Source organism: Monodelphis domestica, chromosome 3 (genome assembly GCF_027887165.1).
Source record: "Monodelphis domestica isolate mMonDom1 chromosome 3, mMonDom1.pri, whole genome shotgun sequence".
NCBI classification, from domain to species: Eukaryota; Metazoa; Chordata; class Mammalia; order Didelphimorphia; family Didelphidae; genus Monodelphis; species Monodelphis domestica.
Window position 1 is genome coordinate 10,856,122 of NC_077229.1, and position 11,224 is coordinate 10,867,345.

Genomic DNA, 11,224 nt, shown 5'->3' on the forward strand with positions numbered 1-11,224 from the left:
CTTGGGCTCTGGGAAGGCTCTATGGCCAGGGAAGGAGAACGTTTGCCCAGTGAGAGGCCAATATTTCTAGCCCTGGAACTGGGCCTGGATCAGTGCCTGCTAGCAGAGTGTGCTGAGGGCAGGAGGCCAGGCCAGGGAAGGGGCTGAGTTCAGGGGCTGCTCTGGGTGCCTCAGGCTGGGGCTCAAGGGAGGCTCCACCTTTGGGTGGGATGAACAGAAGAGGCAGCAGAGACCTTCCTCTGCCTGGGGGCCCTGAGCTCTGCCTCCTTGTGACCTGGATGTGGGTCTTGTAGCCAGCAGGGGATGCTGTGGGGCTGGTCCTGGGCAGGCAGGGAGGGCCTGGGCAGCCTGGAGGTGTTGGGGGAGGGGTGAGCCCAGCTGGCTGAGCCTGTGACTGCTCTGAGCCCTGTGATCACTCCTGGGAGACGTCTCAGCTGGGTTGGGCCAAGTGACCCCAAACACCCCCCTGCATGAAGGGCTGCCCCCCTGGGACCCCAAGAGAGGATGCAGGTGGGGTCTAGAGGAGTCTGGAGCAGATTTGCATCAATCCCCGCCTGCCCATCAGCCACCATCACGGGGTAACCAGGAGAGAATAAGAGGGAGCTGAGAGAGGCCAGACTCAGCTGGGAGCTCTTTGAAGCTGAGCTCTCGGGTCCTCTCGCCATGGCCTGGCCTCTCGTCTGTCTCTCACTGCTCACCTTCTGCTCAGGTCAGGACCATCCCAGACCTCCCCTTTGGCCTCCTCCTCCCTCCCTGTTCTTGCCTCTCAGGAGGATCTCAAAGCACCTTCTGGCTTCCTCCTTGTTCAGGGTCATTAATGAGTCTCTCTGTTTGCAGGCTCCCTCTCCCAGGCTGTGCTGACTCAGCCTCCCTCTGCCTCTGCAGCCCTGGGGAGCTCGGCCAGACTCTCCTGCACCCTGAGCAGTGGGTACAGTCGTTATTATGTTGGTTGGCACCAGCAGATCCCAGGAAAGGCCCCTCGGTACCTCCTGTATGTCCGCAGTGATGGAAGTATCAGCAGGGCCGACGGGATCCCTGAGCGCTTCTCTGGCTCCGGATCTGGGACTAACCGATTCCTGTCCATCAGCAACGTCCAGCCTGAGGATGAAGCCGATTATTTCTGTCAGACATACTATAGCAGTGGTGGTAGTTATGGTTTTACACAGTGATACATTCAGTGAGGAAGTGGGACAAAAACCTCCTTGTCAGGCCTGCGGCAGCTTCTCGCTTGTCCCCAGGCTCTTGAGCAAGGCCAGGGTGCTGCTAGGGGAGAGTCAGCTGTTCTTTCAAGAAACACACATGAGACGGATAGATACTCACAGGGTCAGAATCAAAGGTTGGAGTAAGACCTTTGGGGCCTGAACTGATAAAAGGAAGGCAGGAGTTGCAATCATGATATCTGACAAAGCCAAAGCAAAAATAGACCTGATCAAAAGGGATAGGGAAGGTCAATATATTCTGTTAAAAGGGTCTATAGACAATGAGGAAATATCACTAATCAACATGTATGCACCAAATAATATAGCACCCAAATTTCTAATGGAGAAACTAAGAGAATTGAAGGAGGAAATAGACAGTAAAACCATATTAGTGGAAGATCTGAACCACCCACTATCAAATTTAGATAAATCAAATAAAAAATAAATAAGAAAAAGGTAAAAGAAGTGAATGAAATCTTAGAAAAATTAAAGTTAATATAAATATGGAAAAAATAAATAGGGACAAAAAGAAATATACCATCTTTTCAGCACCACATGGTACATTAAGAAAGATTGACCATAAACTAGGTCACATAAACATGGCATACAAATGCAGAAAAGCAGAAATAATACATGCAACCTTTTCAGATCACAAGGCAATAAAAATAATGATCAGTAAGTGTACATGGAAAGCCAAATCAAAAATTAATTGGAAATTAAATAATATGATAATCCAAAATTGGTTATTTACAGAACAAATCATAAAAACAATTAATAATTTCATCAAGGAAAATGACAATGGTGAAACATCCTTTCAGACCTTATGGGATGCAGCCAAAACAGTACTCGGAGGAAAATTTATATCCCTGAGTGCATATATTAACAAATTAGGGAGGGCAGAAATCAATGAATTGGAAATGCAAATAAAAAACATGAAAGCAAACAAATTAAAAGCCCCCAGAAGAAAACCAAACTAGAAATCCTAAAAAGTAAGGGAGAAATTAATAAAATCGAAAGTGATAGAACAATTGAATTAATAAATAAGACAAGAAGCTGGTACTTTGAAAAAACAAACAAAATAGACAAAGTACTGGTCAATCTAATTTTAAAATGGAAAGAAGAAAAGCAAATTAACAGCATCAAAGATGAAAAGGGGTACAGCACCTCCAATGGAGAGGAAATTAAGGCAATCATTAAAAACTACTTTGCCCAATTATATGGCAATAAATATACCAATCAAGGCGATATGGATGAATATTACAAAAATATAAACTGCCTAGACTAACAGAAGAAGAAATAGAATTCTTAAATAATCCCATCTCAGAAAAAGAAATCCAACAGGCCATCAAAGAACTCGCTAAGAAAAATCCCCAGGGCCTGATGGATTCACAAGTGAATTCTATCAGACATTCAAAGAACATCTAATCCCAATACTATACAAACTATTTGACATAATAAGCAAAGAGGGAGTTCTACCAAATTCCTTTTATGACACAAACATGGTACTGATTCCAAAGCCAGGCAGGTCAAAAACAGAGAAAGAAAACTATAGACCAATATCCCTAATGAATATAGATGCAAAAATCTTAAATAGGATACTGGCAAAAAGACTTCAGCTAGTGATCAGAAGGGTCATTCACCATGATCAAGTAGGATTTATATCAGGGATGCAAGGCTGGTTCAATATTAGGAAAACCATCCACATAATTGACCATATCAACAAGCAAACCAACAAAAATCACATGATTATCTCAATAGACACAGAAAAAGCCTTTGATAAAATACAACACCCACTCTTATTAAAAACACTAGAAAGCATAGGAATAGAAGGATCATTCCTAAAAATACTAAACAGTATATATCTAAAACCACCAGCTAACATCATCTGCAATGGGGATAAATTAGATGCATTCCCAATAAGATCAGGAGTGAAACAAGGATGCCCATTATCACCTCTACTATTTGACATTGTACTAGAAACACTAGCAGTAGCAATTAGAGAAGAAAAAGAAATTGAAGGTATTAAAATAGGCAAGGAGGAGACCAAGTTATCACTCTTTGCAGATGATATGATGGTCTACTTAAAGAATCCTAGAGATTCAACCAAAAAGCTAATCGAAATAATCAACAACTTTAGCAAAGTTGCAGGATACAAAATAAACCCACATAAGTCATCAGCATTCCTGTATATTTCCAACACATCTCAGCTGCAAGAATTAGAAAAAGAAATCCCATTCAAAATCACCTTAGACAAAATAAAATACTTGGGAATCTATCTCCTGAGACAAACACAGGAACTATATGAACACAACTACAAAACACTCTCCACACAACTAAAACTAGACCTGAACAATTGGAAAAACATTAACTGCTCATGGGTAGGATGAGTCAATATGATAAAAATGACCATCCTACCCAAACTTATCTATTTAGTGCCATATCCATTGAACTTCCAATTTTCTTTTTTACTGATTTAAAAAAAAAAAACATAACAAAGTTCATTTGGAAGAACAAAAGATCAAGGATACCCAAGGAAATAATGAAAAAAACAAAAACAAAAAGGAAGGTGTCCTTGCAGTCCCAGATCGCAAACTATATTATAAAGCAGCGGTCATCAAAACAATTTGGTACTGGCTAAGAGACAGAAAGGAGGATCAGTGGAATAGACTGGGGGTAAATGACTTTAGCAAGACAGTATATGATAAACCCAAAGAGCCCAGCTTTTGGGACAAAAATCCACTATTTGATAAAAACTGCTGGGAAAATTGGAAGACAGTGTGGGAGAGATTAGGTTTGGATCAACACCTCACACCCTACACCAAGATAAATTCAGAATGGGTGAATGACTTGAACATAAAGAAGGAAACTATAAGTAAATTAGGCAAACACAGAATAGTATACATGTCAGACCTTTGGGAAGGGAAAGATTTTAAAACCAAGCAAGACTTAGAAAGAGTCACAAAATGTAAAATAAATAATTTTGACTACATCAAATTAAAAAGTTTTTGTACAAACAAAACCAATTTAAGTAAAATCAGAAGGGAAGCAACAAATTGGGAAACAATCTTCATAAAAACCTCTGACAAAGGTTTAATTACGCAAATTTACAAAGAGCTAGATCAAGCCATTCTCCAATTGATAAATGGGCAAGGGACATGAATAGGCAGTTTTCAGATAAAGAAATCAAAACTATTAATAAGCACATGAAAAAGTGTTCTAAATCTCTTATGATCAGAGAGATGCAAATCAAAACAACTCTGAGGTATCACTTCACACCTAGCAGATTGGTTAACATGACCACAAAGGAAAGTAATGAATGCTGGAGGGGATGTGGCAAAGGAGGGACATTAATTCATTGCTGCTGGAGTTGTGAATTGATCCAACCATTCTGGAGGGCAATTTGGAACTATGCCCAAAGGGAGACAAAAGACTGTCTGCCCTTTGATCCAGCCATAGCACTGCTGGGTTTGTACCCCAAAGAGATAATAAGAAAAAAGACATGTACAAGAATATTCATAGCTGCATTCTTTGTGGTGGCCAAAAATTGAAAAATGAGGGGATGCCCTTCAATTGGGGAATGGCTGAACAATTGTGGTATATGTTGGTGCTGGAATACTATTTTGCTAAAAGGAAAAATAAAGTGGAGGAATTCCATGGAGCCTGGAACTACCTCCAGGAAATGATGCAGAATGAGAGGAGCAGAACCAGGAGAGCATTGTTCACTGTGGTACAATCGAACGTAATGGACTTCTCCATTAATGAGTTTATAATGTCCCTGAACTATCTGCAGGGATCTATGAGAAAAAAAAAACTATCCTCAAGCAGAGGACAAACTGTGGGGTTAAAAACACTGAGGAAAAGCGACTGCTTGACTACAGGGGTTGAGGGGACATGTCTGAGGAGAGACTCTAAATGAACACTCTAATGCAAATACCAACAACATGGAAATGGGTTCAAATCAAGAACACATGAGTGGAATCGCACGTTGGCTATGGGAGAGGTGGGGGGTGGGGGGGTAGGAAAAGAAAATTATCTTTGTCTCCAATGAATAATGTTTGGATATGACCAAATAAAATAATCTTTAAAAAAAAAAGAAAGACCTTGACAGATTAGAACATTACAATGAATTATTGAAGAAGATGAAATTTGATAGCAATACATTTAAAGTCATAAACTTGATCTACCTTCCCTAAAAAGGAGGCAAAAAACATTGTGAGACCATCGATGAATATTTATTAAGCATTTGCGTACCCCAAAGATACAATCAATTGGTGGAGACAAAAAGAAAACAAATACATAAAAGTAAATTATCTACAAAGTAAATTGGAAAATACAATTCAGAATTAGTAGAGGAAAGAAACCATAATGAAGAGGAGATGAAAAAAAAAGGTCCCTAAAAAAGATAGAATTTTAGCTAAGACTTGCAGAAAGTCAAAAGACACAGATCATTCCAGGTGTGAAGCACAAAGAAATTGCTTAAAGCTTAGAGACAGAGTTTCTTCTTAGAGGAACAGCAATTTATCCATTTTGCTTTATATAATGTTCTTTACATCTTGTTTGATCATAAATTCTTCCCTTTTCCATTGGTCTATGGATGAACTATTCTGTTCTGGGAGATGGAGGACACCCACTGTCACTTCCCTTCAGAAACCTGGGGTCACCCCACTATCAAGGAAAGATGTTGTTCCTTGACTAAGGCAGTTTGGATCCCTAGAATCCTGAGCTAGCCTTCCCTTTTTGGGGAGAGATGTGATTCTCCCCAAATCTTCTGTCCCCTTTCCTAGCGTCAGAAACTAACCAGACCTAATTCTAAAGTAGTACACAATTTATTTAGGTTCACACAGGGAAAGAGAGGTAGGGGTGTCAGGCAAGGAAATTTGGGAGTAGGAAACCCTAAGACTGGTCTCCTCTGGTAGGCTGCTCCCCACACACACACACGTTCTCTGGATTCAAATCTGAGTGACTTGAACATTCCTCCAGCTGGAGGTGGTTCTACTGGAATCAAGGATAGGGAAACCAAGGGCTACAGCTATCAGCAAGGCTATAGCGGTTACAGCAGCTACGAGTACTGCCATTATGGCTATTACTGCTATGGACCAGGCTACGACTATAGTCAGGGCAGTACAAATTATGGAAATACTTCAAGGCATGGTGGTGGGCATCAGAATAACTATAAGCCATATTGAGGCAGTCCTGTGCGGTATGCAGCGGCATGCTCAGTGTTCAGAGGGTCTGCACACTGTGACAAGGAAATCACTTTAAAGACTGATATATATTAATTTAAGGTCGCCAAGGAATTCAGCTATGTAATTCCTTAATGAAAACTCAAGTCAGCAGTCAACCTTTTATAGAGTTTAATTACAAACAGGAGGAAGAAAGGTATTAGAGAGAGAGAGAGAGAGAGAGAGAGAGAGAGAGAGAGAGAGAGAGAAGGAAATAGGGCTTAAATACCCCCTCTGTTTAGGCTGGGCCAAAAGGCCCAAACCCTTAGATAGCTGAGGCAAAGAAAAGAGATCAGTCCCTATCACTCACGTGACCAAAATGGAGAAACAGTCTCAGGGGCCTCCACCTCCAGCTTCCTTCAGAGCAAGCTTCTCAGAGCACAACCTCTCAGAGCAAAACCTCTCCAACCACCCCAGAGCCACCTCGTTCAGAGCAAAAACCTCCTCCTCGGTCCTCAGACCCCACTGTCTTTAAGGAAACCATCTAAGTTCCCTCCCCTCAGTTCTCACATCTACCAATCACTGTCCATGTCTTCCCTGTGCCAATGGTGGCTCTAGCTTAACCCAGGACCACCCAGAGGTCTGCCCCTTTGCACATGTCTGTTGAAGGTCATATTCTCAAATAATTAAATCTTGATCCTCTGCTGCAGCCCTTCTAAATCCTGTTACTCTAAGTAGGGTGGAAATTGTATTTTCCAAGACCTGGTTCTGTCATTCCAAGTATCTCTATTGTATCAATTCTAAAATCAATCATGACTCAAAGAACTTCCTGTTCTATGCTTAAGCATAAGTCAAAGCCCTTTCCATTGTTTAGCAAAAGGTTTCTGTCCTAAAGTAGTCTTAGGTAGGGAGGAGAAGGACCCTCTCTACCTAATGTTGGAAATGGGGAAATTTCCAACATTCATAAGTCTAAGAAATTTTAAGGTTTACAACACGTTTTATATGGAAATACTCTAGGTGGACATTAAAATTATGTACCAATTTAAACTTTGCAAACTTTCTATGGCCTGTTTAATGTGCATCTTATTTAAAATTCCCCCTTGGAAAATGTCTTTCATGTTGAATATTTACAGATCCCTAGTTGTCTTAGACAGTGTGTGGTGTGTAAATGCCAGTCTTAAGCAAGATATTAATGAATGGATTTATTAATAGGTTAAATAGCAATAATTTTGAGAATCTGCTTTAAAGCCCAGCTCAGCCTCTTGGCTCAAACATGATCTCTGCAATGCTCTGGTTGTACAGATGAAAATGCCTCCTTTTTTTCACCTTTTTATTTTATATTATTTGTGCCATACATTTCCAGCAATGGAAGTGTTAATTTTACTGTACTTTTTTGGTACCTTTTGGGAATTTAATGTATTGTAAGTATTTTACATGTGTCCTGATTACCATGACATGGATAGTGAAGCTATCCTAGTTTTTTAAATAAAAAATTAACAAAACACACACACACACACACACACACACACACACACACACACACACACACTCCAGGAAGAGCTGCTGGTTGATCTCTATTCCTCAGCTACCTAGCTTTTAATTCAGGAGTCTAGGAACAGGTCAGGGAGAGAGAGAAATCTCAAGGAAAGATCTGGATGGCCAATGTGAGTCCAAATCCAAAATCCCCTTTAGAAGTCAGGTAGTTGTTCTTGAAGAGTCCTAGTGGAAGTATTTTGGGGTCCCAGAAGGAATAACAGGTCCCAAATCAATGGGCTCTTTCTCAGCTTCCAGGAAAACCTCCTTTCCTCCTCCCAGGCTGGAAGACTGACAGTTGCAGCTTCTCTCCCTCTGCCACTCCTCCGCTGCTCTTCAGCTGATCTCTCCTTCAGCTTGACTTCTCATTGCAACCCCCTGGATCTCTCTTTCTTACATTACACTAGGTTACTTTAATAATTTGGTACTGTGTGTTGATTATCTAGACCATTTCACTGATCTACTACTCCTAGCCAGTACCAGAATATTTTGATGATTACTGCTTCAGTTTGATATCTGGTTCAGCTAGAGCTCTAGCTCTTTAAAATAATAGTTTAATTTTATTGTAGGACAATGAATAGGTAACTCAAATGTAGGCAGTATTTCCATTTTTCTTATATTGGCCTGGCGTATCGATGAGCAATTCATGTGTTTTTCTTTTTAATTTTTTAGTTCTGAATTTATTTTGTATATTGTTTTGTAATTGTTTTCATGATGCTGCTGTATTTTTTTTTGGTAGGTACACTCACAAGTGTTTTATATTGTCCAGTTATTTTTAATAGAATGTCTCTATTTTTCTAGGTGCTAGAATTAATTGTGGTATGTAAAAATGGTGATGCTTTCTATGGATTTATTTTATATCCTGAAACTTTGTTAAGGTTATTAATTGTTTTGATTATTTAGTTGATTCTCTGGGATTCTATAAGTATACCATCATGTCATTTATAACTATAGCTTTGTTTCCTCATTGCCTATTCTAATTACCCAATTTGTTGGTTTTTTTTCCTATTGATATAGCCAGAATTTTCAGTGAAATATTGAAAAGCAATGGTGATAATGGACATCCTTCTTTCACCCCTGATATTATTGGGAAGACTTTCAAGTCATCTCCAATACAAATAATATTTCCTGATGGCTTAAGATAGATGGCATTTATCATTTTAAAGAAAGCTCCATTTCTTCCAATGGTCTTCTAAGGAATGGGTATTGTATTTTGTCAAAGATTTTTCTGCATCTAGAGAGGTGATGAATTGGTTTCTGTTGATTTTGTTACTGGTATGTCAATTATGCTGATAATTTTCCTTATCTTAAATTGGCCTTGCATTCCTTGTATAGAACCTACCTGGTCATAGTGTATGATCCTTTTGATACATTGCCATATTCTCCTTGTCAGTATTTTATTTAAAATTTTTACATCAATATTTATTAGGAAGAATACTTTATTGCTTTTTTCTCCGTTGTTTTTCTTCCTGGTTTCATAGAATTCCTTTTCTACTATTTCCCCATGTACTTTATGTTATATGGGACTAATTATTCTTTGAATGTTTGGTAGAATTCACTTGAGAACAGCTTTGGTTCAGGGTAATTTACTTATCAAATTCATTGATACTTTGTTCAATTTAATTTTTTTGAGATTTTTTAAAAAGTATTCAATTTATTCTTGTGTTAATTTGGGCAATTAATATTTCTTTAAATATTTATCTATTTTTCTTAGGATATCTGATTTATTTGCATATAGGCAGCAGAGCAATTCCTAGTAATTCCTTTAATTTCTTCTTCATGAGTATGAGTTCACCTTTTCCATTTTCAATATTCATTTTCTTTTATCTTTTAATTAAATTAAATCAAGATTTATCTTTTTTTTTCATAAAACCATCATCATTTTTTATTTGTTACTTCAATGCTTTTCTTGCTTTCAATTTCATTAAACTCTCCTTTGATTTTCAGGATTTCCAAGTTCATGTTTAATTAGAGATTTTTAATTTGTTCTTTTCTGGTTTTTTTTAATTGCATGCCCAGTTCATTGATTTTTTTTCCCTCTTTTATTAATGTAAGTATTTAGAGACATAAATTTCTCCCTAAGTAATGCTTTCACTGGGTCACATAAATTGTGGCATGCCATATCCTCATTGCCATTCTCTTTAACAAATTATTGATTGTTTCTCTAAATTTTTTCTTTGACTCACTTCTTATTAATTATTTTATTATTAAAATACAATTTAATTAATATTATGGTATAATTTTATTTAATATATTTATATTGCATATTATAATAAATTAATAGAATGGGATTATAATAATTATTATATTATGCTATATGATAAAGAATCTTAGTTATTCTTTAGGATAAGATTAACATTCAATTAATTTTTGGTCATTTTTTATCTATCTATCATCACTTTAAAAAGTGTGGCTTGACAGTCCACATATTGCAAACAAAGTTCATAGACTCTGAATTTTCCAGGACATAACTTTCATTTAGAAAGACATCTACAGCGATTGTTCATCAGTATGAATGTAGAGGACCAACAATACAGGGAAGAAGGAAAGGAAGAGCAGCCTATAAAGCATGTGGGGGATTATTGACTTCCACAAGCTTAGTGCAGAAATGAAGGCTGATTGTTTAAAAGTCAATGTCCTTAGAGTGTTTTTATCAGTCTGTGAGATATAGACTACAATAATCTCCAAAGAACTCTGATGGAAAATCATTTGACAAGCAACTGAGAACCACATAGTAGGGATGAATAGATTTTTCACCATGTAACTAATAAGGTCATTAAAAGAATAGGAGAACAAGATGTATAAGCATAAACAATGCAGGGTAGAAAGAGATTGAGATGGTCATGAGATGAAAGAGAAGGAGGAGAAGAGACCAGTCAGGGGGCTCCCTTGGTATACATACACAGGTCAGGAGTTAGTGAGGAAGACCTTGAGCACATTATAGACCTCTTATTATCTCTGAAACTTATAGGAGGATAAGGACAAGAGTTCCAAAGGTGGGTCAGTCAGAGATGAGCCCTGATCCAATAATGGAAGGGAAACCCAAATCAGTGAGTCTAAGGAAGCATTGGGTATTTGAGGGTTTAAGGAAATGAAACTGATTAGGAGGGATAAAAGTTTAAAAGCCATGAAATCAGGAAGGTTGATGGTAAAAATGCCTCCATATGGGTCACTCATCTAAATAAGGATAGTGTCTCGATTTGGTGATGATGATGATGATAATTATACTAATAACCATCATTTACATAGTACTTCAACTTTGTGCTTTTCATATGCTAAGTTGAGTCTCACAACAACTCTGTGAAGTGAATGCTATTATTATCCCCATTT

At 38.2% G+C, this 11,224-nt stretch overlaps 1 gene segment (V, D, J or C); it reads left to right on the forward strand.

The window, feature by feature from the left end:
- The first annotated feature begins 663 nt into the window (after nt 1-663).
- Nucleotides 664-1,169, forward strand: LOC100619996 (immunoglobulin lambda variable 4-69-like). The segment is given in 2 exon segments: nt 664-709; nt 838-1,169. Coding segments are annotated over 2 exon segments (378 nt in total).
- Nucleotides 1,170-11,224: the final 10,055 nt, after the last annotated feature.